The 27,659-nt window shown below is 43.7% G+C and overlaps 1 protein-coding gene across 3 annotated transcripts; it reads left to right on the forward strand.

The window, feature by feature from the left end:
• The first annotated feature begins 668 nt into the window (after positions 1-668).
• TYRP1 (tyrosinase related protein 1) lies at positions 669-27,659 on the forward strand. 3 transcript variants are annotated; one of them, XM_040358378.1, is made up of 8 exons: positions 669-708; positions 2,308-2,715; positions 19,668-19,990; positions 23,102-23,306; positions 23,818-23,985; positions 24,087-24,266; positions 24,651-24,797; positions 27,071-27,659. In XM_040358378.1, exons 2-8 carry the CDS (start codon positions 2,322-2,324, stop codon positions 27,259-27,261), a joined length of 1,608 nt encoding a protein of 535 aa, XP_040214312.1. In that variant the 5' UTR covers positions 669-708; positions 2,308-2,321; the 3' UTR covers positions 27,262-27,659. The 3 variants fall into 3 exon arrangements, with proteins under 3 accessions (XP_040214312.1, XP_040214302.1, XP_040214318.1); XM_040358368.1 differs by lacking the exon at positions 669-708 and adding an exon at positions 1,057-1,167; XM_040358384.1 differs by lacking the exon at positions 669-708 and adding an exon at positions 1,899-1,923.

Here is a 27,659-nt window from a genome sequence, read left to right on the forward strand (position 1 = left end):
TAAGTATTTGGGGGAGCTGAGGGGGGGGGGGGGGACCTCATCATCACAGAATATTTTTTACTTGCATTAGGATAAATAAAACTTCTATATTTATAACCACTTTAACTCTCCCAGATCTGGACGTACCGATTCTTTAAATGCATTAGTAAGGCCAGCCTGTTGAACAGACATTTGGTCAGGAGTTATGAGTGCTGCTATATAAGCAATACATGTAACCAACTTTAAGGTTAATTTACAAAAATTATTATTCCTTAAAATTATTTTTCGGACTGGTAAATATAAAGATATTTTATTATGTCTATCAGAGAGAGCTGAAAATTGAGCCACTTGCAGTGGAGATAAAATAGCAATTTATAAAATGATTTGGTTCTCATGCTGGCTCTTTAAATGTAGTACTTTCTGAGTTACCTAATCTGAAACAAGCAACAAAAAATAATTCTGACTTTCACAGGCTTTCATTGGTGGCATGCTTGTTTTGGGTCAGCGACTCAGAAAGCTGAAGCTAGCCACAGCCAGTCGAATAGCATTTTCCAAAAGACAGCAGTGGAAACGATCATATTTCCTCTATGACAGGTATACTTTCAATCACTAAACAAAGGGTTAATGAACTAATTAATGAACAAGTGGTCAGCTTGATCACTCATCAATGGATTTGATAAATAGGTGCTTCAGCAAATAGTGTTGCATGTAAGCTGGAGCTCTTTCTAGGTGAGTAGTATTGCCACTGAAATTGTTGTGAAAAAAACTTTTAAGAAGCTATTTTTTTTTTTTAATTGGTAGTTATATAACCAGCTTTTCCCTGTAATGTGCATGTGATGTTGCACTGACTTGATAGACAATTGCTCTCTTTAATACATATGTTTGGGGGGGGGGGGGGGGAGTTGGTCTAATAGCTGCTAAAGGGGAAACATTTGGTTTAAGGAATGTTCTATCCAGGTTTGTCAAAATTCTTTTCTTTGACCCATGCTCAAGCCTTCTGGTCACAAGGCGATCATAATGAAAGAGATCATGTGCTGGGTAAACTACACTGGTATAAAAGGATTAGACTGGGCAGGAAAACTCTCCTGACTCTATCAAAAGGATTATAAGGAAATGGACCTGAAAACAAACTAAAGGTCATCTTTTTAACGTTAACTTTTAAGTGCAGACAATCCTTTTGATGTAAAGGTATGTAATGTTTAAATTGGTGGGGATACTAATGTGAGGACATTTAAATCTAGTAGTTGAGAATATATATATATATATATATATATATATATATATATATATATATATATATATATATATATATATATATATATATATATATATATATATATATATTTAAAAAAAGGTTATCTTTAGAGCTGAAATATTTAATGTAAGCTTGTTCTATTTTCATGTGAAATGACTAAATCGGGAAATCCTTTTATATGAAGGAACTATATTTTATTTTTTTTCCTCTCCTCTTCATGACTTCTAAAGATTTATTTTGCTACACTTTTGTTTAAAAAATAAAATAAAAAAATAGGGATGACAGAATTGTCATTTTAATATTGCAAAACAAGTATTCTTCATTTTTTAGTTATATTTTAAATGGGTATTTTTGAATACGTATGCCTATAATATAAATGTATGTGCAAATATCGTGGGTTTTTTTTTTTTTTTTTTTTTTTTTTTACTATATTTACCCCCCGGCCCTGCATATGATTGGTGGACAAGTAGAGGCTGAGCATGGATATTAAATGGACTAAAAGCAGCTGTATCAGCTTGTCATTAGCAGGGATTATAAGACGCATGCTTTATTGTACAAGCCTCAGAAGTAATTGATGTGTGGGGGGGAAACTGCCTGGGTGTGGCTTTCATCCATAAAACTTTAGTTGAAAGTTGTTAGAGCACCGCTGATTCATTAATGTGTGCCTTTTCTACTCCTGTCCTGTGAAGGTAAGATGACAAACTTTTTTATTTTTTTTTATTTTTTTCCTTTCAATGTCCAAAATATTTTGCTGCCTTGCAGCTTCATTACATGCATATTATAAGTTTTGTTTAACTGACTGCAGCGTACAATCACGGCAATCAGATTAGTTAAGCTTGGTGTGAAAATCGCTTGTTCTGTCTGAGCAAATGCTTTTTATAATTGCTAATATGGCAAACATCGGTTAATATGCCTATTAGATATGCTGAGTTAAAAAGGAGGGGCCCTTCATCAAAGCTGGTAAAATTTAACTGCTAAGCTTTATTAGGCTTCATTTCTGAGGTTTTATGTAATCTAGTTAAATGTTATAACTGACAACACCAGTTCTCTCATCTGTATCTGTTCTTCTACAGCTGTCCACCAAACAATGATGTCGTGCTACATGTCTTGGCGTTCCTTTGCGGTGGCATTTGTAGTTGCCCTTTTTCATGACCTGATTTCTGCACAATTTCCTCGTCCGTGTGTGACTCCAGAAGCCTTAACCAGTGGAGAGTGCTGCCCTGGTCTTTTTCCCCAACAGTCTCCAAATCCTGCTGACCAGTGTGGCTTTACTGTTGGCCGGGGGCTATGTGTGCCAGTTACAGCAGACTCCAGACCTCATGGACCCCAGTATACACTTGATGGTCTGGATGATCGTGAACTTTGGCCTCTCCGCTTCTTTAACAGGAGTTGTTTGTGTAATGGACGTTTCTATGGGTACAATTGTGGAAGCTGCAGACCGGGATGGACTGGTGACAACTGTGATCAACCGCTTGTAGTTGGTAAGTGAACAAAAATCATTTTGACAGCTAAATACTAGGGGAACCCTATAAATCATACCTGTTAACACAGACCTCATTATATTAAACTGTCGGACAAATCCCCATTTTTCTGATTGCATTTACTAATCGTTTCAGGTGTTTGAAAAATAGTTTATGCAATAATTCACTCGTATTTTACCACACATTCTCTCTATTACAGCTTCTCTGTGCACATTTGTAGCCATAAAACTGTTTTATACTGACAATACTTTATTAAATGTCTTTTTAGTCCAAAAGTTTTTCAAATGGTTATAGATGACAATGATGGGTATCCTTAGCATGAGAAAGGTGTATGCTAAAGAGAACTTGACTATGTACATGCAATGGATTTATAAACGCCTGATTTGTTCTTCCTGTTGCATAAAAGGGGTATCTGGGCATGTAAACAAGACGCAAGACTTGCGTTCAGTAACCTGATATCTGGGTTTACTTGGGTGTGTTTTTTGAGCCTGGAAAGCATTGCATCTGCGAACAGCAGGTTTTTGGTGCCATGCAGGACTTCTGTGTATATGTTTTATATTCAAACTATGACAGTGGGCACTGGGGAACAAATGCCAGTCTGCTGTCACTGGAGGGGGAATAGCTGCAGCTGTTGGAACACCTTTAAATATGGGTGGAACATGTTCCCAAAGGTGAATTACTGTTCAGACCACCAGATGAGACTGCTTGGGGGTGGAGGAAGGGCTGACCTGGCACTGGTTCTTGGGGTTGGATTAACTTGTTGATGCTGTGCTGGGGAAGACATCCAAAGGACAAAATATTCTTGTGCTACTCGGTCACATGACATCCCCCCCAACTGATTAAATCTGGCATTTGGAACCCTTGATCCATTCTTGTATGTAATGGGCTAAAACTTCCTATCAAGGGTAATATCTAACCACTCCCTTGATCTAGCCCTTTTTTGTGAAGGAATGACTTGTACAGCACTACACATGCGAACTAAATTGCCTCTAGGCGCTTTTTTTGGCTGGTGCGGTCATTTTACCCTGTAGGATCTCAACACGCTTATGACAGTCATACACACGCATATATATATATAATATATATATATATATATATATATATATATATATATATTTATTCTGGGCCAATTTGGACAATATCCAATTTGCCTACCAGCATGTCTTTGGAGTTCCAATGCCATGCCCAAATCTTGATGTATCCCTAGGGATGCACTGGGGGCTTCTTCACAGCCTTATGGTACAATCAAACACCTGCAAGGCTATAAAGTCTGACATGATGTAAGCAGAATCTCTAATTGCTGGCCCTACTTCCTGAAACTTGAGATTGGATGGGGAAAGGATGTGCTCAAGAGCCAGTAAATTTTGCTTGCACATTTTACCAAACAAAATTACAACCCACTTCAATGAACTCCTTCTCACTAAGCACATACTTGGTACATTCTGGATGCCTTCTTCACATTGTACTCTATGGGGAGAAGGCGGGATGTGTTATTTATAGTGTTGCTCACGAATATTCGCATTGCGAATATTCGACTCGAATATAGCATATTCGAGAAATCGCGCTATATTTCGAAATTCGCGGTGAATATTCGCAATTCCGAATATTCGATTTTTTACAATTTTTTTTTTGAATCAGATCACATCCTAGATATCTCCATCGACGTCTAAAAGCATTGCTGGTATCATTAGAGACCCTGGGCCGAGTAGCTGAAGCGTTCATTGAATTTTCCAGAAAGATCGCAATGCGATTATTCGGCAAACGCAATATCGCGCGATTATTTTCCTCGCCCCGATCTTCCGCATCAGAGCGATTTTTACAGTTTCATTTTTAAAACAGATCACATCCTAGTGATCTCCATAGACGTCTGAAAGCATTGCTGGTATGATTAGAGCCATTGGGCCGAGTAGCTGAAGCGATCATTTTATATTGCCGAATATTCGCAATGCGAATATTCGGCAATAGGAATATTGCGCGATTATTTGCTCCGCCCTTTTGCATCAGAGCCAATCAGAGTTCTCCTTCCACACTCGTCACAGGTTAGCAACCAATAGGAACCTGCCTGCATGGACATTATATAAGCTCACTCCCAGCACCATTTCATTGCAGATTCAGAAGCTTGCTATAGAGTGTGGAGGCTGTTTCTGTGTTCCTGGTTTCCTGGTTTCCTGTGTCTTTGTTCTTGATTGATTTAGATCATCACCAGCATTGCTATTTAGTGATTCCAGTGGATCTTTTCCAGTATATCAACTGCTTTTTTCAAAGCAATAGACCCAAGAGCTTTTTTCAAAGCTACGTTTTGTGCTGTTTTGTGCTGTTTTTTTCATTTGTGTTACTGTTTGATCCTGCAATCCTCCCTGTTCAGTTATATTTGCAAGAGATTTCAGAACACATATTGATCTGAGCTTTATAAAAGAGCTTTTCTAAAAGCTAAGTTTTGTTCATCTTGTGTTACTGTCAGATCTTGCAGGTTCACTGTTCAGTGATATTTGATAGGCATCTCAGTTCAAATTTTGTTTAGTTTTCCCTAAAGAGCTTTTATAAAAGCTAAGTTTTGTGTTCAGTTTAGTTAAATTTTGTGTAGTAAGTGTACACACTGTTAGTGTACATTTATTTCATCTAGCTTAGCTTAGTGTGTGTTTAGTGTCTGTGTTTTGTGTTTAAAAAAAAAAAAAAAAAAAAAAGTTAGTGTTTGTTTAGTGCTTTTTTTTTTTTTCTTTAATTTTGTAGTCCTTGTCTGGTGTACTACTTTTCTTATAGTTTAGTAGCTGTCTGTGTACGTCTTTGTCTGCGTGCCTGTCTTGTAAAAAAAACACAAAAACACATTTTGTTCACATTTTCCCCCCCAATAAAGTTTAACCCCCCCACACACATATCAGCAATTATGAGCGGCATCCGTGGCCGTGGCAGTAGGGGTAGGGGAGTTACTCCCAGTGCTGGATCGCTGCCAGCACGGGGTACCTCTCGTGCCCCTACTAGTGGTAGAGGATCGGGTGCAAGGGGAGTACGCCTGATCCGGGAGTTCTTCCCATCGGGCAGCCGCCCGATATTGCCATCTCAGGCTCAAGTAGTGGTGGACTACATGGGGCACAGCAGTGCCACTGAGTCGTCGGTCCCGACTCACAGTAGTACCACCATTACACCGTTGCCTGTACTACCCCCCCCCAGCCCCCAAGAGTCCAGCATCTTACTGTTCGACAGCGACAGTGATAGGGATCTCTTGGGGGAGGCCATGCATCAGGCAGACCTCCAGCTCTGTCCTGATGGTCAGGACCTTTTTGAAGGGATGGATGAGGAGGATGGGATACCTGCTGGCAGTATCCCAGAGACATCCCTTCAAACTGGTGCTGCTGTTTTGGTGCAGGAAACAGCAGCACCTAGTCAGACCCAGGCGTGGGTGAGGGGACAGCGGAGCCAGGCTAGAGGCTCCATGTCACGTGGTTCCCTCAGACCAACACATCTCAGCCCTTGGTCTGACATCTCTGGGGGCGAAGAGGGTGACCCATCATGGTTGCCATCTGACGCGTCGGCTCACTACGTCAGTGACGACGGGGAAGGTAGGCACCCTGGTGAAACGGTGCGCCAGGTCACCACCAGGGAGACCATCGTCAGGGTCTCCACTGGTGATGGCAGCAGGAGGTGTCAGGAGGAGGAGCAGCAGCAGCAGCAGCAGCAGCAGGCAGCTCCACCTGTGCGCACCGAATCCCAGCAGGTGCAAGTAAGCGTCACCCCATCTGACAGGAGGGCGGTGCTGAAGTCACCTGTCTGGAATTTCTTTACCCTGGTGGCAGACAACCCTACCGTGGCCATCTGCCGGATTTGTAAAGTGAGGGTGAAGAGAGGGAAGTGTTTGGCTCGGGTGGGTACCACAGCCCTGAACCAGCACCTCAGGATAAACCACTGGGCGTTGTATGAGGAGATGAAGCGTGGTGGTGGTAGCAGCGCCACCACCACAAGTGAGCAGGGTACAGCAGCCCCTGCCACATCTTCATCTGTTTCCAGCAGGTCATGCCCCCCCGCTCCCTCTAGTAGAGGTACTGGTACCGGCAGCCAGACCTCTACTTCCACAGCACCCTCCACGTCTGTGTCCCGCACTGCCGTCCGGCGCCAGGCGTCGATTTCAGACGCCTTTGACCGCACCACTCCCTTCCCCCCTGGAGACCGACGTGTGCGTTCCCTCAATGGGCTCCTGGCAAGGGTTATTGCCCAACATCTGCTGCCCTTCAACATAGTTGACAGCAACCCCTTCAGGCAGATGTTGGAGCAGGCCCAACCCCAATGGCGTGTCCCCAGCCGCCATTTCTTTGCCAGGACTGGTGTCCCTGCCCTACACCAGCACATTGTTCAGAATGTAACCCTGTCGCTGGATCACGCTGTCAGCGACAGGGTTCATCTGACAATGGATGGCTGGACCAGCAGGCATGGGCAGGGACGCTACATCAGCTTCACGGCCCATTGGGTTTCCCTCCGAGGCGTCGGTGAGGGATCGTCGGCAACCGATCTTGTGGTGCCGCCCCGGGGTGTCCAGGGGAGAACTGCTGGTCTCCCTCAAGCCACTGTCTCCGCAGCTGCTGAGCCTCCCAGCAAGCGCCCCCGTAGCTACTCAAGTGTGGGGCACGTGCGCTGTCAGGCCGTGCTCCAGCTTGTTAGTTTAGGGGACCGGAGACACACTGCAGAAGAAGTGCTGAAAGCACTTCAAGCTCAGGTCCAGAAGTGGCTGACACCCCGAAGGCTCCAGCCAGGTATGGTTGTCTGCGATAACGGCAGCAACCTACTCGCCGCCCTCCATGCTGGCAGTCTGACGCACGTGCCCTGTCTGGCACATGTCCTCAACCTGGTGGTGCAGAAGTTCCTGCGCACTTATCCAGGGTTGAGTGACATTGTGGCAAAGGCGCGTAGGATTGCCAGCCACTTCAGGCGCTCCCCAACCGCTACCGCGTCCCTGTCCAAATTGCAGCGGAAGTACAATCTGCCCCTTCACAGGCTGATTGTGGACAGTGTGACGCGGTGGAACTCCACCCTCCACATGCTGAAGAGGTTGTGGGAGCAGCAAAGGGCGGTGAGGGAGTACCTGATGGAACTAGGCACTCAGAGGGCTTCACCACAACTCCCTTTCATCGCCTGTGCGGAGTGGGGGCAGATAAACCAGGTCTGCCAAGTGTTGTCCTCCTTCGAGCAGGCGACCAAGATGGTCAGCAGTGAGCAAATTGGCCTCAATAGCGTGCTGCCAATACTGTTCATGCTGGAGAGGACACTAGATCGCCTGCTCGAGGCTGGGGAGAGTGCCTTGGTGGAGCAGGAGGAGTCAGCAATGCTCCACCGAGACCAGGGCCAGGACCAGGAGGAGGAGGAGGAGGATGATGATGAAGAGGAGGAGGAGGTGGTTGCTGGTGTCGTCCCGGAGTCAGGGCCTGGTCAGGAGGGAGAGCCGGTGTTGGGGGCACCGATAGTCCGGGGGTTGGGCATGTCTGAGTTTGACCAGCAGCGCCTCAGGGAAGAAGAGTCGCACCTCATTCACCTGGCCAGCATTGAGGAGTCACAGCGGGCTGTGCTCTTCCCCATGGCTGCCCACATGCTCAGATGCCTCAGGAGGGACCCCCGGGTTAAGACCATCAAGACGAGGGATGATTTCTGGATGGCCACCCTTTTGGATCCCAGGTGCAAGGGGAAACTGGAGCAGTTCATCCCAGCCAGCCGGAGGCAGCACCGGATGGAGGAACTGCAGGCAGCCATTGTCAGACGGTTGGAGCAGGCAACTCCCCGGCCTCCAGTTGTCCCCCCTCATCTCACCCAGCAGGTGGCTGCACCCAGCTGCAGCCGAGCAGGGGACCTAATGGAAGAGATGAGGATGTTCTTCCAAACCGAGCGACCCAGTACCACCACCAGCAGCAGCAGCAGCAGTCACCACCAGCGGCTGGCCCACATGGTGGCAGACTACATGGCGTCCGTCGGTGCTTCTGACAGTATGAGCACCGACGACCCCATGGAGTACTGGGTTGCCAGATTGGACACCTGCCGCGAGCTCGCTCAGTATGCGCTGGAGTTATTGTCTTGCCCCCCCTCCAGCGTACTATCTGAGCGGACATTCAGCGCGGCAGGTGGGGTGGTCACGGACAAGAGGACCCGTCTGTCCACAGAGTCCGTGGACAGACTCACATTCATAAAGATGAATGAGTCCTGGATCGGCGGTGACTTTCTGGCACCCGTCGTCGGTTCAGGGCGCTGAAGGGTCCCTTGCCATGCATTCCCTGATGAAGCCCCGGACCTGATGTATTTACAGTGCTGAATATAACTATTTCAACATCAGAGAAAATCAATGTTAATATTTGGTACAGTAGGCTTTCTTTGCAATTACAGCGGTCAAAAATTTCTTGTAGTTTTACACCAGCTTTGCACACACTGGAGGAGGGATTTTGGCCCACTCCTCCACACAGATCTTCTCTACATCAGTCATGTTTCTGGGCTATCGCTGAGAAACACGGAGTTTGAGCTCCCTCCAAAGATTCTCTATTGGGTTTAGGTCTGGAGACTGGCTAGGCCACGCCAGAACCTTGATATGCTCCTTACAGAGCCAATCCTTGGTTATCCTGGCTGTGTGCTTTGGGTCATTCTCATGTTGGAAGACCCAGCCTCGACCCATCTTCAAAGCTCTAACTCAGGGAAGGAGGTTGTTGCCCAAAATCTTGCAATACATGGCCCCGGTCATCCTCTCCTTAATACAGTGCAGTCACCCTGTCCCATGTGCAGAAAAACACCACCAAAGCATGATGCTACCACCCCCATGCTTCACATTAGGGATGGCGTTCTTGGCATGGTACTCATCATTATTCTTCCTCCGAACACGGTTAGTGAAATTATGATCAAAAAATTATATTATAGTCTCATCTGACCACATGATTTTCTCCCATGACTCCTTTGGATCAGTCAAGACAATTATGTCAGCAGTTATTTCACACCCTATATACTCTTATTAAGACTGCTGTACATCATGGCAACTCCTGCCCATGTGATATGACTCTGTATCAACTACTACTGTTAATACTACTACTGATGCTTCTGCTGCTGCTGCCGCCCAGTCAATACACCTATGTCAGCAGTTATTTCACACTCTATATACTCTTATTAAGACTGCTGTACATCATGGCAACTCCTGCCCATGTGATATGACTCTGTATCAACTACTACTGTTAATACTACTACTGCTGCTTCTGCTGCTGCTGCCGCCCAGTCAATACACCTATGTCAGCAGTTATTTCACACTCTATATACTCTTATTAAGACTGCTGTACATCATGGCAACTCCTGCCCATGTGATATGACTCTGTATCAACTACTACTGTTAATACTACTACTGCTGCTTCTGCTGCTGCTGCTGCCGCCCAGTCAATACACCTATGTCAGCAGTTATTTCACACTCTATATACTCTTATTAAGACTGCTGTACATCATGGCAACTCCTGCCCATGTGATATGACTCTGTATCAACTACTACTGTTAATACTACTACTGATGCTTCTGCTGCTGCTGCCGCCCAGTCAATACACCTATGTCAGCAGTTATTTCACACTCTATATACTCTTATTAAGACTGCTGTACATCATGGCAACTCCTGCCCATGTGATATGACTCTGTATCAACTACTACTGTTAATACTACTACTGCTGCTTCTGCTGCTGCTGCCACCCAGTCAATACACCTATGTCAGCAGTTATTTCACACTCTATATACTCTTATTAAGACTGCTGTACATCATGGCAACTCCTGCCCATGTGATATGACTCTGTATCAACTACTACTGTTAATACTACTACTGATGCTTCTGCTGCTGCTGCCGCCCAGTCAATACACCTATGTCAGCAGTTATTTCACACTCTATATACTCTTATTAAGACTGCTGTACATCATGGCAACTCCTGCCCATGTGATATGACTCTGTATCAACTACTACTGTTAATACTACTACTGATGCTTCTGCTGCTGCTGCCGCCCAGTCAATACACCTATGTCAGCAGTTATTTCACACTCTATATACTCTTATTAAGACTGCTGTACATCATGGCAACTCCTGCCCATGTGATATGACTCTGTATCAACTACTACTGTTAATACTACTACTGCTGCTTCTGCTGCTGCTGCTGCCGCCCAGTCAATACACCTATGTCAGCAGTTATTTCACACTCTATATACTCTTATTAAGACTGCTGTACATCATGGCAACTCCTGCCCATGTGATATGACTCTGTATCAACTACTACTGTTAATACTACTACTGATGCTTCTGCTGCTGCTGCCGCCCAGTCAATACACCTATGTCAGCAGTTATTTCACACTCTATATACTCTTATTAAGACTGCTGTACATCATGGCAACTCCTGCCCATGTGATATGACTCTGTATCAACTACTACTGTTAATACTACTACTGCTGCTTCTGCTGCTGCTGCTGCCGCCCAGTCAATACACCTATGTCAGCAGTTATTTCACACTCTATATACTCTTATTAAGACTGCTGTACATCATGGCAACTCCTGCCCATGTGATATGACTCTGTATCAACTACTACTGTTAATACTACTACTGCTGCTTCTGCTGCTGCTGCCGCCCAGTCAATACACCTATGTCAGCAGTTATTTCACACTCTATATACTCTTATTAAGACTGCTGTACATCATGGCAACTCCTGCCCATGTGATATGACTCTGTATCAACTACTACTGTTAATACTACTACTGCTGCTTCTGCTGTTGCTGCTGCCGCCCAGTCAATACACCTATGTCAGCAGTTGTTTCACACTCTATATACTCTTATTCCTACTGCTGTTCATCATGGCAACTCCTGCCCAAGTGATATGACTCTGTATCAACTACTACTGCTAATACTACTACTGCTGCTGCTGCTGCTGCTGCTGCTGCTCAGTCAAGACAACTATGTCAAAAGTAATTTCCCACTCTATATACTCCTATTACCACTGCTGTTCATCATGGCACCTCCTGCCCAAGTGATATGACTCTGTATCTACTACTACTACTACTACTGCTGCTGCTGCTGCTCTGTCAAGACACCTATGTAAAAAGTTAATTCCCACTCTATATATACTCCTATTACCACTGCTGTTCACTGATACCACTGATAGTTAATTTATCCCTTAACTACCCCCATTTGTGAGGGTCGGGGTTTTCCTTTAAAGTCCCATGCAAATCAATGGAAAATGTATGTTCCCACATAACTTCTGTACGCCTGGAGATATTTCAATAATACCCGCTATACATATTACTTATATGCCAAATAAAAATATATAACAGTTAAATTAACCCTTACCAACACCCTTATATAAAAGATGGGTATATTTATATTACTATGATTTTCCTCCCCAAAAGGTTAAGATAGGAAGACCGGGCAACGCCGGGTATTCAGCTAGTAATAGTATAAAATGTTTTCGGTTATTATTAAGCTAGATGTGTTGATGTTGATGTTGATGTGTTAGATGTGAAGTTAGATGTGAAGTTAGATGTGTTTAAAAAACTAACAATTTCAATAAGAAATGAAACCTTTGCAAAATATAACATTTTTTATTAAAAAAAAAAAAAAAAAATTAGGACATTAACTTCTGAAGCTCTGTCACCTCATCCATGTTTTTCGCCAGTTGTTGCACCAGTTGTTGATTTTGGCGCATCAAAAACAGTATCTGCTGCTCATTTGCCATTACTCTCTTCGTGAGGTTTTTCATGGCAGCTTGCTTCACCTCTAGCTTTTTTAGAACTGTTAGGATATAAGAAAAAAACATTTGGATTTCAAAGACCGTTACGAAAGATTATTTTCAGCCATAAAAATAATAAAGTCTGACTTAAGAGACTCTATGAAAGAGGATCTGGCAGAGGCAATTCTCTTCCTTAGAACTCTACATTGCATTTATTTGCATTTGCTAAGCCTAGAACTACATTTCAAGATTAATATAAACCATTTCTAGGTTTTTCATATTTTTTTTTTTGGGTTCATTATAGATAAGCTTTGTTTTGGTTCTAAAACAGCCAAATAATGTGGTCTGTATTTTTGAACTGTTAAAGATCATGTTCCTGATGTTTAAGCCTGCTGCTACTATCCAGTCACTTGATTGTTTTCATTGTGTTTGTCTTTTGCTTAAACTGTGCAATACAGTAGACTGTTGGCTTCCCAGCCAGTAGTCCTGTGGTAGTTTGCGTTTCTTTCCCTCAAGGAATCTATAAAATACATTTGCATATTAATACAGAGGAGTCGGAGTCGGGGAGTCGGGGAGTCGGAAGTACATAAAACTGAGGAGTCGGAGTCGAAAAATTTATCTACCGACTCCACAGCCCTGCTTTAAATGCTGTCCATTTTTAGAGCTACATTTTATTGTTGAAATTTTATTAATATATGTGCACATATTTACCCTCCTGATTGACGGTATAATTAACCGTCTCATCCTGCTCCTCTTCCTCGTCACCCACTACTCCACCAGAAGTTTCGGGGGGGGGGGTGCAGCTCCTCCTCTTGCTCCTCCACAGGAACTGGGGGTGGTGATGTGGATGGCCCTGGCTGCTCCTCCTCATCCCTCTCCTCCTCTTCCACATCCTCCTCCTGCTCCTCCTCTGCGGCCTGTCGCCTTGTGCGCTTGGGGCGCACAGTTGGTAGCGGAGCTCCTATAATAACACAATGTTCATATATTATAAAAATGTTTTCTAATGACGTATGCAAATTCTGTGTACTCTACTGTATTGTATATGAATACAAATTAATTTATATAGACAGTTAACCAATGGGACAATGTTATATTAAAGGGTCTTGTGGGCACTACAGGGGACTGAGCGTGAGCTGGGCTGCCACCATGGTAAAATGAGCTGTTTTTGTCTCCTTTGTTTTGTTCAGACGATCTCATGTTAAAAAAAAGTACTTGATGGAGTACACAGGATTACTATAACAACCCCACGCCTAACACAGGAATTTAGTGGGAATCTATATATATAAAACTCAACGTGTGTGTGCATGTATGTATGTATGTTCCACCATCACGTCCAAACGGCTAAAGATATTTACATGAAACTTGGCACACAGGTTACTTATATGTCAGCCACAAATATAGGATTGGTGGTTTAACCCATACCCACCCCCATTTGCCTTGGTCAGGGTTTTTCTTTAAAGTCCCATTCAACTCTATGGGAAATACATGTTATTTCATAACAGCTGTAGATATTTCGATAACACTTGGTCACATGTTATCTATACGTCCACTTAAAGTATAGGATCGTTAATTTATCCCTTAACTAACCCCATTGGTGAGGGTCGGGCTTTTTGTTTAAAGTCCCATGCAAAGCAATGGGAAAAGTATGTTCCCACATAACTTCTGTGTTCCTGTCTGCTGTCCCATGTTTTTTTCCAACAGTACTATGAATACCTTGGCTGGTGGTGATATATGTTACAACAACATGGCGTCTTGGTTAACAACATCTGACCTTACATTAATTACATATGACCTTCCATAACTGTCCCCAAGGGACCCGGGCTGGCTCAACGCGATTGCCACTGCGCTGACAAGCCATTCACCTCTGCAGCTAGGGGTTCGGATCCCGCTCTCGGCTACATGTGAATTGAGTTTGGTGGTCTCAGCTCGGCCCCCGGTGGGTGTGCTATGCGAGGTAAGCCTGCGCTTAGTATGCCCACCTCCCTCCCACAAAAACCACCACACTTACACACGCACTCGCAATTGGGTTAACATGCACGCACTCTGACCATGCGGTCTCTAAAAAGAGAGGCGAAGGACTAACGGGGCTGGTTGAGCGGGCAAATCCTCTCACTCCCTTATAGGGAGTCCCTCTGCCCCGTGGGGCTTCGAAGCGGAGCAGGTAGGACGGTCTGTGTGGGAGGACCCCCTCACACCCGCCATTGCCACCCGGGGCATGGAGAAAGGTGGCAGATTACCTCTGGGGGAGGCCTGCCTACTCCCAACTCCTGCAGTCCGGCTCCTCTCTCGAGTACACGCACAAAATACACTTTAGGGAAAAAAAAAACATAACTGTGACCAATAACTTACCAGGATGATATTTATTCCGGATACGCCTGACCCGGTTCATCTGGCGCCTCTTCAGGTCGGACCACTTTTTGAGGATCGCCATGCGAGTGTGTTCTTCGCCTAGTTCCTCAATCAGGGAGCTTATAACTCCCTGTTTTTCTTGCTGCCTCCGCAGCTCATCGTATCCTGTTTCCAGGAACTTCTGCAAGATGAAGAACAAAGTATATTGTAATACTTTTGTTGACAGCCTTATGGATATATGACATAAATGTATGCTATTCAACAATTGGAAGCATTCTCGCCTTATTAATCAATGACAGGGGTAACATGACAGATTTTATATACTGCCATTTCCGTCGCCACCTTTTTTACATAAATATAGCAGCCATTATCATTTGCATAATTATGAATATATACTAACTTTTAAACTAGACTAAAATGCAGTTGAAGATAATGAAATAACAGTGGTCAAAATACTTACACAAATCAGCAACTTTTCCTCAGATACAGTGAAATTACTTCCAACCATCTTGCTCTGCGATTGCGTTGCGATCATAAAGTTGGAAACTGGCAAGGGTCCAGGAAATGGTCGCGTGTTGTTCGCGTGTTGATTGCGCTGCTTGGACCGAGATGGGTCCATATGGCTTCGGCTGTATGGACCACAGTAACTCTTTTCCCTGTCAGGAGCCTAACGCCCCGGGGGGTCAGAGACGGGACCTTTTCGGAGGACCACTGACGTATGCAACCGTCGCAGTTTTTTGTGATGTCACTCTTTAGGTGTGTGCAAATTTTTCCTTGCACCGGGTGGAGTTTTTGGGTTGTGTTTTGCACGCCACAGGCTTTTCAACAGAAAATAACCAGCTGGAGGCAGAATGGTTGCAAAACACTACGGGTTTGTTACCTAACTCTGGGTTTCAAGACCAGTCCACCTCCAGCTGTTGCAAAACTACTACTCCCATCAGCCACGGTCTTTCAGTGCATGCTAAGAATTTTACTTTTGCTGCATCTAGGGTGCCACAGTTTAGAGACCCGTGCATAAAGGCCTGAAAAATGTGGGCCTGCAGAACTTACAATACTAGAAGTGCCAGCATTCCCAGGCATGCTGGAAGTTGTAGTTCTGCAACATCTAAAGGGCAATATGTATTCGAACGTCCTTGGGCCTTGAGGACACTGAAGTCAGGACGTTCGCATACGTCCTATGTCCAAAAAATTTTTAAATTCATTATGCTAAATAACAAGGAAAAGTGCCTAAATACACATTTGCCAACCAGGGTGTCTGCAGCTGTCCAGGCATGCTGGGACTTGTAGTTTTGTAAAAGCAGGAGACACATTTTTGGTTAAATACTAATATCTGATCATATATACTAACTTTTAAACTAGACTTAAATGCAGTTGAAGATGATGAAATAACAGTGGTCAAAATACTTACACAAATCAGCAACTTTTCCTCAGACTTTGAGAAATTGCTTCCCACCATGTTGCTGTAATATTGGGAAACTGGCAAGGCTCCAGGAAATGGTCGCGTGTTGTTCGCGCAATTGCGCATGCGCGATCGAAAAATCGCAATCGCAATATGTATTTTGGTTAAAATATCATACATATTCGATTTCAGAGTGCTGCTACAGCAGTTTTCGAAATATCTGCAATAAATTTCGCATTCGCATGTTGCGATATTTCGATAAAATATCAGGAATATTCTGAGCCAATCAGAGCGCTCCTCCAGCATATCTCGAAATTGCGCAATAAATATCGCATTCGCATGTTGCGATATTTCGATAAAATATCACGAATATTCTGAGCCAATCAGAGCGCTCCTCCAGCATATCTCGAAATTGCGCAATAAATATCGCATTCGCATGTTGCGATATTTCGATAAAATATCACGAATATTCTGAGCCAATCAGAGCGCTCCTCCAGCATATCTCGAAATTGCGCAATAAATATCGCATTCGCATGTTGCGATATTTCGATAAAATATCACGAATATTCTAAGCCAATCAGAGCGCTCCTACCGCAGTTATTAAAAAATCGCAATTATTTTCGCATTCGCAATAGCGAAAAATCGCATTCAATTAATTTCGATAAAATATCACGAATATTCGAATTTAGCGAATATATCTCGAATATTCGAATATATATTCGAGATATATCGCGAAATCGAATATGGCATATTCTGCTCAACACTAGTTATTTAGACTACTGAAAAAAAAAAAAAAAAAATAAGAACTTGAATCCTATCTCTCCGTAAAACTAGAGGGGTGTACAGATATATTTGCATACCAAGTACCTGCTACAAATCCATTGTGTGCCAAAAAAACTATCCTGTTCACCTAATGTAAACCTCTTTCCTGACCTTGGAGGCCAGGAACTGATTTAAACTATGGGAAAATTGCTTAAGAGGCCACCCAGTTTGACTGCATTGGCTAGGATCTACCTGCCACTGCTCAGACTTGGAGGCTTTGATCTTTTAAATCTGTACACCTTATATTGTTATCCTGATGACCCAGCTATTGCTCTTAAATTATGTTAACAAGTTTGCAGAGTCAATGTTTCAAAGCATGCTATGCACAATTATGAGAAGTAACCAGAGCGAAGACTTTTGCAAAGGGTTAATTTTGGTATTTGAATCATTTTAATCCTAAAAATCTATATTGTCTGCCTTCTGAAAATGCTAGATGACTTTCTCTGGTTTTAGTTGTCTGTCCTAGGGCAGGTATGTGGCACATAAAGCAAGAACTGCTCTGCATGCTTGTTGCAGGTTGGTAACAATTGACCTAAATTGATAGGGGTGGAAAAAGTACTACGTGGCTATGCCATTGGTGGCAACCTACAGATTTTTACCAGCAGTCTTCCTTTTAAAGCTTTACTGGGTTGGATGTAGTTCATCAGAAAACATGCTGGTGTTTTTCAATTGTGACCGTTTGCATTATTCCCTGATCATGTAACTGTATGCTCTTTAACTCCCATTCTCTTGCTCGATTTATACTTCCTCCATTAGCATGGGTTTGCACTACCCGCAACTTCAAAGACGGACCCCAGCGCGACTTGGCATGACTAGCATGCAAATTTTTAACAGATGTCAATGCAAGTCGGAGAAAAAGTAGTGCAGGAACCTTTTTTTAAGTCTGAGCGACTTAAAGGGGTTGTAAAGGTTCGTCTTTTAATTTCTAAATTGGTTCCTTTGAGCTAGTGCGTTGTTGGTTCACTTACCTTTTCCTTCCATTTCTGAAATGTTTTTTTTTTCTTCTGTTTGAATTTCTCACTTCCTGTTTCTCCTCGGTAAGCTTTCCACCATCATCCGAGCGGTGGAAAGTCAGTCAGAACAGCTTACTGAACACCTTACTGAGGAGGAACAGGAAGTGAGGAATTTAGATAAAGAAACAAAAGGATGGAAAATGTAAGTGAACCAGCAATGCACTAGTTTAAAGGAACCTATTTAGAAAATAAACAAACCTTTACAACCCCTTTAAGTTGCACAGAATGGGGTTTGACTTCTCATATGACAAATGCTCAAGTCAGAGCGATTGTCGCATCAGTGAGAACCGGGCCTAAGTTCTGTGACAGCATTTGCTATTTCTTCTTTAGTAAGGATACCCATCATTAAAGATGTAGTGAGCATTTTAGGATCGTGGAACCTAAATGGTGGGCATGTAACAACTTTAACCACTTCCCTACCTTAGGACGTCATATGGCGTGGGGATATCTGAATATTGGGTGCAGCTACAGGCATCATTCAGATATCCTTTTCGGGTGGCAATTCTGTGCACGATAATGATCATGATGGCGGTTCTGCCCCTTGATCGTTCTTGTAGGCAGCGGGAGGGGATGTCCGCCCCTGCCGCCATTTGGTGCTTCTCCAGGCTCTCCTGTGACATTGGAGGCCCAGAGAATGAATTGGCTGCCGCTGGATGGGGAGGATAGAGATTTCTGGTGACCAGATAATCATCGGTCATTTCTATGGCCGTCAGAGGTCCGGGCGCGATGTTGTGACGTCACGCCCAAGTACCTGGAAGTAAACAAAGCTGCAATTGAAGCTGAAAGCATGAGATCGGTGACTTAATTTTTTTTCACAATCTCATGCTTTCCAGCCTGGAGGAGAGATGTGGGGTCTTTTGCCTATGGGGATTTATGTACCGAAGTTTGGCGCCATTTCATGAGTTTCATGGATTTTAAAGCGTGACAAGTTGGGTATATATTCGGCATAACATCTTTCACATTATACAAAAAAATTGGGCTAACTTTACTGTTTTGTTAATTCATGAAACTTTTTTTTTTTTCAAAAAAAGGTGTTTGAAAAATTATTGCTCAAATACCGTGCAAGATAAAAAGTTGCAATGACTGCCACTTTATTCCCTAGGGTGTCTTCTAAAAAAATATGTTTGGGGGGTTCTGAATTTTTTAGCAAAAAAGTGCCAGAATAGGTGCGGTATGGAAGTGGTTAATGTCAGAAGTGGGATATGTTTGCCAGTTGAGTCAGGCACTGGAATGCATAGGTATGCATCATAACCACAAAACCTAAGCCATCTGCCAAAGATTCCCCTTTTATGATATTGGGTCTTGTCTTTCTGACAACAGCTGAAATTGAGCTCCAAGAGCTGGAAAGCAGCCATGTGGAAACCAACTGAACTTTCAACTGCTGTAAGGGCTGGCATCACCTACCGACTAATGGAATAAATTACTCACTTTAGGTTGAGACTATGGCCATTTGTACTAATTGTTTAATACACAAACTACTTGCCAGTTTTGCCTATATTGAAGCCTCTTCCTGTGTCAAAGGATAACCAATGGTGGCAGCAGCTTTTCTTCCTCTTAGCATGAGCAGTGACTATTTTTTTTATGTTTCTTCAAAACCTAGTATTGAGTAGAACCTTTTATCTTTAGGGGAAAAAAGTAAAGTTCATCCTAATCCTTTACACTTTGTATTCTAGTAAGAAAAAACCTTTTGGACCTACGCGCTGAGGAGCGCCAACGCTTTATTAGTACACTTGACCTTGCAAAAAATACTGTGCATCCAGACTATGTCATTGCTACAAGGCACTACAACGAGCTCCTCGATCAAGACAGAAATACTACAAATTTTGAGAACATTTCAATTTATGACTTCTTTGTCTGGACACACTTCTATAGTGTCAGCAAAACCTTTCTGGGACAGGGTCAAGGAAGTGCTGGTGGAATAGACTTTTCTCATGAAGGTCCAGCATTCTTAACTTGGCACAGGTTCCACTTGATGCAACTGGAGAGGGACATACAGGTACAGCTCTTTAACTGTAACTAAAATATTTTGACTGTGAAATGGCTACTTTTAGCCATCTTTTACCACTGGGTACAAGAATGTCTATCTGTGGCCCTAACGGATGTGCACACTTGTCCTGGGTCAGATGTATACATTTCTTTAGTGTATTTCATTAGAAATTTTTAATCTCTTAAAAGTAGCTGCAACCAGGGGCATGGCTGCAGAGGGTGCACTTGTGACCCGCCTCCAGGGGGCCCCCTTGTACAGCTGAATAGGAGGGGATGGACTTGGATCTCTGCCTCTTGCAGCCGCTGAATGCCAACTTGTTCTCCTCCTGCAGGCATTCAGTGGCTGCAGGAGGCAGGAATTGATTCCTTTGTCACCCCTCCTATCCAGCTTCCCTCTGCTGCTGCTTCCAGGCCCCTCTTCAGCTCTACACTGAGCTACTTGGGAACACACCTTAACATGACGGCATGCCAAGCAACCCACTGCTCGCAAGAGTGAGAAATCTCTGAGCTGCCGGTTACCGAGTGAGAGCAGTGAAGAGTGGATAAACTGCCCTAGTATTTCACCACTGTAGGGAGGGGCAGTGGCGGTTCGTCCATAGAGGGCGCTGGAGCGCCGCCCCCTCTGGCTCCGCACCGCCACTGACTAATAACAGATTCATTGCATGAATCTGTTATTGTCGCCGCTGGTCTATTCAGATGGCCGGACATAGAGCGCCGGCCACCTGAATAACGGCAGCTGGTTGGCTGTACGAGAGTGCCTATCAGAGCCAGCGTTCCTTGGATAAGACTGACAGGCGTCAATCGGGTTCACCGGTTCTGGCTATCGGTAACCTGATTGGCTGAAGCGTCATCGAGGGCGGGAGAATACATCGAGGGACGTGGCTGGCTGACTCCAGTAAAGCTAAGTGCCGGGGAGGGGAATTTTACAGGGCACAGTGACATCGAAAGGCACAGTGGTGACAATGGGGATAATTGGTACAGTGGGGATGCAATTTTTTCTTTTCGTTTGCGCCCCCCCAAAAAATTTGAGCACCAGCCGCCACTGGCGGTGGGGTTGCTTGCTGCAAGGCGCTGAGAGCATATCTTATACAACTCATAGCCTGCACTGACAGTAATATTTGGCACTGATGGTCATTGGCCACATTTGAGCACTGATAGGAGGCACTGATGGGCAGCACTGACCAGTGCCCTGATTATCAATGTAACCCATGTACTGACAGTCTTGCTGGTAACGGCTCTTTCCTCAAACAGACACATCGTGGGAAGAAAGTACTGGCAATAACTAGCAAGTCTGTTTACATGTGATCACATGTTAAAGGGCTGCTGTGGTTGGCCCTTTACCGTGATCTGCTGTGTCAGATTATGCTGGAGGCACACAGGAGGCAGGGTTCTGGGAGGATGTCATGGATGCCTTCTCAAAACTGGAAGCCCAGGGCTTGGATGGAAAGGGGGTGGGGGAATGTATTCTTTGCATTAAGATACAAAACCTGTGTGCAGCAGTCCTGTCCAATTCCTCCCTCTGCCCCCCCCATACTTGAGCCCCATCTCAATCCAGTGATGTTGCACGAAAGACTCGGCTCTCCAGGACTCTCCCTCCTGATTAGTTGGCACGCACAGTGGGTCATTGTCTTCCGCTGCTGTCGGTCAGTGAGCCAATAAGGAAAGGGGGTGGGGCCAAGCTGCAGCTCTGTGTCTGAATGGACACAGAGCAGCGGCTTGGGTGCCCCATAGCATGTGACTTGCTGTGGGGGAAAGCGGCAGGAGGATAGGATAGGGCTGCCCTGTGCAAAACCACTGCACAGAGCAGGTAAGAATAACATGTTTTTAAACAAAAAATGTATCACTTTAACTGTATTTGCAGTCCCACCTTTTATAAAAAAAGGGAAAACCCCACAACAGTCCCTTTTGGTCCAAAAACAAGTTGGGTTATCTCTCCTCTCTACAATCATCTGTGCATTGTGTATACTAAACTTTTGCACAACAGATCTTTGCCTTTATGTAAATGTACATCGCTCTAAGGCTGTTTCTCTTACCCTGCTGCTCCATTAGCCTCTATCCCACGTGGAGGGTGCGAGCCCTGTATGCATTGCCAGCAGGTGCTTGGCACAAAAAAAGGCTGGACGGCCACTCCTGTGCAATTTCATTGTTCAAATACAAAGGTCAACTACAGATGCAAGCTAACATGTTTCACACCAAGGTCTTGCCCTTTACATCTTCTCATAGTAATTTCACAGGGCTGTATCAAGACTTGAGCCTGCTCTTTTGGAGGAGTCAGGCAATTTTCAAAATAAGTGGGCTATCAGTCTGTATAAGTTAGTGTTTCTAAAAAATGCATTTGCATGCACACTGTCTAAGTAAGGCCCACATATGATGAGCCTCCATGATTGAAAAAACGAAAATCCAATGAAAAGGGCAGGACCTGGGCAGAAAAGCACTAGGTGATGCTGGATGTTCACTTGCCTGGAAATGTGGTTAAATCTAATTTGTGCTATATGTGAAAAGGTAGATCGTGGCATAGACGGCTTTATAATCCAGTCTACCCAAAACTGGTTTTAAGTCGCTAGGTTGAGTAGTTTCGTGTGTATTTGAAGAATAGTTGGACTGGAAATTTTCCATCGGTATGCTAGGTTTATCTTGCCATGCAGAAATGTCATGTTTAGAACACTGTAGGCAATTTGCTTATGTCAAGGGGCCGTGCAAGAATATAAAAAAAAACTCCTTGGATCTTAAACCCTTGTCTCAAACTGGCGGCCCTCTGGCTGTTGCGAAACGACACGTCCCATGAAGCATTGCAAGACTTCCACAGGCATAATGGGACTTGTAATTTCACAACAGCGGGAGGGCTGCCAGTTTGATATTTATTAGTTCCCCAAACTAGTGCCCACAATTGGCATAGATTTTTAATTCAACTGCGTGCAGAACACACACCGCTAAAATGTTTTACCAAAATTGAATGGGCTAATTCATGATGCTTGGTATTCGATTTGGCATAATTCTAGCAGTGTTTAGTGGTGTTTTTTGTTTTTCCTGTTGGTATTAAACTTGCCAAAACAATGTGACAAGGAAGAAATGGTTCCTAGATCTGGTTAATGTATATGAAATCCCCCCCCCCCCCCTTCAGAATCTTCTACAGGATCCTTCTTTCGCTCTTCCCTTTTGGAATTTTGCTATTGGTGGAAATGAGTGCGACGTCTGCACTGATGACTTAATGGGCGCAAGGAACAACTTTGAACAAAATCTGCTGAGTCCAAACTCTTTGTTTTCTCAATGGAGAATTGTCTGTGAAAATGTAGAAGACTACGAAAGCCTTGGAACTATCTGCAACAGTAGGTCCCAATAATGTAATTCTGTCTCGGGAAACATGGTATTCTATAGGAATGGTCTATCAAGAGTAAAGTTCTCATAATCTGCTTGGTTTATACAGGGAATTCAAGTACTGCTTGGGGGGTGCGCATGTAATGCAGTTTAAGATGCAAGCAAAAACTAGTGAGTTTGAAGCACTCAACATATTGGAAATTCTTTTATTTAAGGATTTCCACAATTTGACAATGACGAGCTGGACCTATTTTCTGTTGAAACAACGTGTGTGTGTGTGTGTGTGTTTGTGTTCTAGGTTATCTCAATAGATCTGACCCCCTACTGGTAATGGATGGGCAAAAATGGTGGTGGTGGTCATTTGCATAAATGTCTGGGTATGCGGAATACCTGGTTGCTGAATTTCGGTATCTGTTCTCTCATTGCATATATTCTCTCATTGCATATATTCAACAAAGGGGTGGGGGGTGTGGGTTTTTTTTTTTCTGGTGGGCCTGTTTTTAATCTAACTTTAACCTTCAGGTACAACTGGTGGCCCAATAAGGCGAAATCCTGCAGGAAACATTGACCGCCCCATGGTGCAAAGACTTCCTGAAATGGAAGATGTGTTGCTCTGCTTGGAAGTAAATTTGTTTGATACACCACCATTCTTCTCAAACTCTTCTGAAAGTTTTAGAAATACAATTGAAGGTACAAATTTTAGTCCTTGCCTTTCAGTTTGCCTGCAATAACCTATTGTACATTGATTCCCTAACACCATGAGAGGTTCACTGGTTTGTTTGTTGTTACAGGGTACAGTGAACCTTCTGGTCTGTACAATCCTACTGTTAGAAGTCTTCATAACCTTGCTCATCTGTTCCTGAATGGCACTGGAGGACAGACCCACGTATCTCCAAATGACCCACTCTTTGTACTTCTCCATACTTATACTGATGCAGTATTTGATGAATGGCTGAGAAGAAATAATCCAGGTAAGGTGAACATGTGGGTTCTTGCGACATCCATTAACCATAGCACTTGAGATGCAAATACGAACTCCTATCTGGAAACAAGATTGTGTGCGTGTGTCCCCCCAGACAACTGAATGAAAAATAACAAATGCAGCTTAATTCTTACAAAGCAAAAAATAATGCCCTAAGTAATAAATCTTTATTCCCAAGTGTAAAATGCAGCTATAAAAGCTACTGTTGGTAGTTCATGCTTCACCTGTAGTGTCAGTATGTGATCGAAGGCTGCAATTGTCTATAGCCATAATAGTGTAATACACTAATGTATCTCTAGGTATGTGGGTCATGTTTTGCATAGGGTGTGTGTGGTGGTTTTGTCTTTGTATAATTTTTTTTTTTATTTTTTAGATTCATCCCAATATCCACTAGAAAATGCACCAATAGGCCACAACCGACAACACAACATGGTTCCCTTTTGGCCTCCCGTAACTAACAATGAAATGTTTGTAACCGCACCAGAAAACCTGGGTTATTCATACGATATCCAATGGCCTAGTAAGTAATGTGTTGGAATATTAGTTCTGTGTTTCGTTAAGTCTCATGCACGGGGCAAGGCCAATTGTGAATGATCACTTAAGTCTGTTACTCTTTAGGCCTCATGCACACTGGACATTAATGTTATAAAAATGCCAGTAGATTTGCAGTTTTTCAATGTTTTTACAATAGTGTTTCTTTTTGGGTGCCTTGCTGGCTCCCCTCCCTTAAGCAGTGCCCCAGAAAAAGCCGCTTTCCTTGGTGGCACCACTGCGTGCTCTCTCCTGAGATGTTGCTCTCCACATTCATAAGGCACATGCAGCCATGGCTTGGCTCTGCTCTCATTTGCTCATTGTCTGTGATTGGCATCCACTGCTGTTAATGGGCTCCCTCCTGTCTCAGCCAATGAGTCCCGAGACAGCCAAGTCTCAAGCATATCGCTGACCTGAGTGGGGGCTCAGGTAAGTTTTCAGGGGAGCAGCACAAAGGTTTCATACATTGAATGCATGAAGGTAAAACACCTTCAGCCTCTAACCACTCTAAAGCTGCTATTTTGTGGGGGTGTCCTGTAAATTGTTTATAATCTGTTGGGTTAGGGTGCCTGCAACTAGCTGGGTGTGGTAGTGGTGCTGTTCACGCTAGATTCATAGTAAATGGTGTAGCACCCTATTGGCCTACTGGGTTCCCCTCCCAACACATGTCGTCATTAAAGGTAACTTTGATATAGGCTCCCTTTAATCGGCAACCATGTTTGTGAGTGTGTGGGGGGGGGGGGTTGGGTGTGTCTTTTGGTGCACATCTCACCTTTCAAAATACTGGGCCTATGAGTAAAACATTTACATAGCTTAGGAAATCTGGGAAAATCCTCTGTATACAATGGTAAATGTTTAAAAATGCTAAGAGTTCAAATCTAAACTTTGATATAACCTTTTTTTAAGGACTGTTAACCTGCAAACTATAAATCCCATTGCTACTTCACAAATATCATAAGCATGGTTTTTCCACCTTGCAGTTGTTGGTAATGGTAGGAAACCTACTTTGCTCCAAGACTAGCACCCTTTGCAATTGGTGAAATAGCTATTGGCATATTTTGTATTGAAATAAGTTGCTGGCATATAGTTTTGCTTTCCATACTCGTAGTCAAACAGGAAGTGGGAGGCTATCTCTGCAAATTAAAGTAATTCCTTGGTGAACCCCCAGGTCACCCAATCTAGGGTCCCCATTGGAAGAGTTCTAACCCCAAATTTGTGTCTTTAAAAAAAAAAAAAAACTTTAATTTTCCAATGATCATGGTAAACAAGACAAATGAGGGTGATCTCCCTAACTGGGCCACAGACATCAATTTAAAAACTGACACATGTTCTTATCCCTCTCCCCAAAGGTGTTCTTCAACCTACAGTATAGTGATTGTCTTTTAAAATGTGTGTGTGTTAACGCTAGGCTCTGTAAACCTTTTTAGGCTGAGTTCACACTATCTGCGACACAGCTCGCAGCAGGGGGTTCTGGTTATGTTGGTTTTGTTTCTGAATTTCTATTGCCTAAATTCGGACCTGAAATTATGCCAAAGATGCACAGGGCCCTTCTACAATGTTCTATGTCGCCACACCCAAGATATGTAAACTGGCTCCATTAAGAGCCAATCGCTCTCATGCAAATTGGATGTGGAGAAACCTGCATCCAATTTGAACCCAGCCTTAAAGTGGTTCTAAAGCCTTAAGGTTTTTCACCTTCATGCAGTCTATGCATGAAGGTGAAAAACGTTCTCTGCCTCAGCTGCCCCCCAGTTCCTTACCTGAGACTAAACCAGCGATATGCATGAGCGCAGGGTCTCTCTCATTGGACAGGTTGATGGAGCCTTACATTGGGGCACCCAATGAAAGGAGCATGGGCGGGATACCCCAGAAGAGAGGCTCAGGGCTGCTCTGTACAAAACCTTTGCACAGAGCTGGAAAGTGTAGCTGGGTAAAAAAAAAAAAAAATTTAGAACCTGCTCTATTTCCTGCCCCCCTCTTGGGTGCTAGGTATTGGAATGGCAGTGCCCACAGGATAAATTGAATGACTGTTGCTACCTGTTTTTAAAGAATCACTGTCATTGGAGTACTGACAGTGGTTGCACCTCTGTTCCAGCACATCGTATTGCATGAGTAAAGTGTATTAGTAATTTTGTATTCATTGTGTTGGGGTGGCCCCCCTTCCCCCATGGTGTATCCTTAAGTGTTTACTACACCTGTAAGTACATGAGAGCGAATGGCAGGAACTTGGAAAAATGATGCCTGAATATTCTGTTTCTTTAGGTCGTCCACTGAACAATACAGAGATCATTACTATAGCAGTAATAGCAGCCTTAGTTCTTGTGGCTATAATCTTTGTTGGTGCCACATGTGCTGTTCGGCGCAAGAACCAGAAGAACGAGGTACTACAGCCACTCCTTGGTGAATCTTACCCACGTTATGCTGAAGACAAAGAAAACACTCAAGCAGTGTGAAATCTATACTAGAACTATTGCCATATAGACTGGACACGTCCTTCACCATTTTGTGTTTTGAAATGGTTCTGCCCAATTTTAATGCCTAGAAATCCTGCATAGTTTTAGTGCCGTGCAGTGATGTAGATGTCCTTTTGTGGGCTTTCTGGCAGAGAAGTAAACTTTAGCTGAACCTTAAATGTATACTTTGAGCTCTTTTTTCAATTGTATTGTATGCTCTTATGTCCTGCTGGTGGGATTTCAAGTGACCCAACCTGTAAGGATGTAAAAATGCCTAATTTGTGTGGCGGAGGACTGCTTTTCATCTGCATAAAACTATGAACAATTTAGAACCTCTAAGTTGCTATATTGGTAAATGTGTGAATGCCAAATCCAAATAAAAAAATATTTTGACACTG

Source organism: Rana temporaria, chromosome 1, assembly GCF_905171775.1.
Source record: "Rana temporaria chromosome 1, aRanTem1.1, whole genome shotgun sequence".
Classification (NCBI taxonomy): domain Eukaryota; kingdom Metazoa; phylum Chordata; class Amphibia; order Anura; family Ranidae; genus Rana; species Rana temporaria.

Coding starts and splice junctions, on each gene's coding strand:
- TYRP1 (XM_040358378.1), top strand. CDS start 2,322: ATGATGTCGTGCTACATGTCTTGGCGTTCCTTTGCGGTGGCATTTGTA. Junction 23,986..24,086: donor TTTTAGAAATACAATTGAAG/GTACAAATTTTA, acceptor TTGTTGTTACAG/GGTACAGTGAACCTTCTGGT. Junction 24,267..24,650: donor GCTGAGAAGAAATAATCCAG/GTAAGGTGAACA, acceptor TTTATTTTTTAG/ATTCATCCCAATATCCACTA.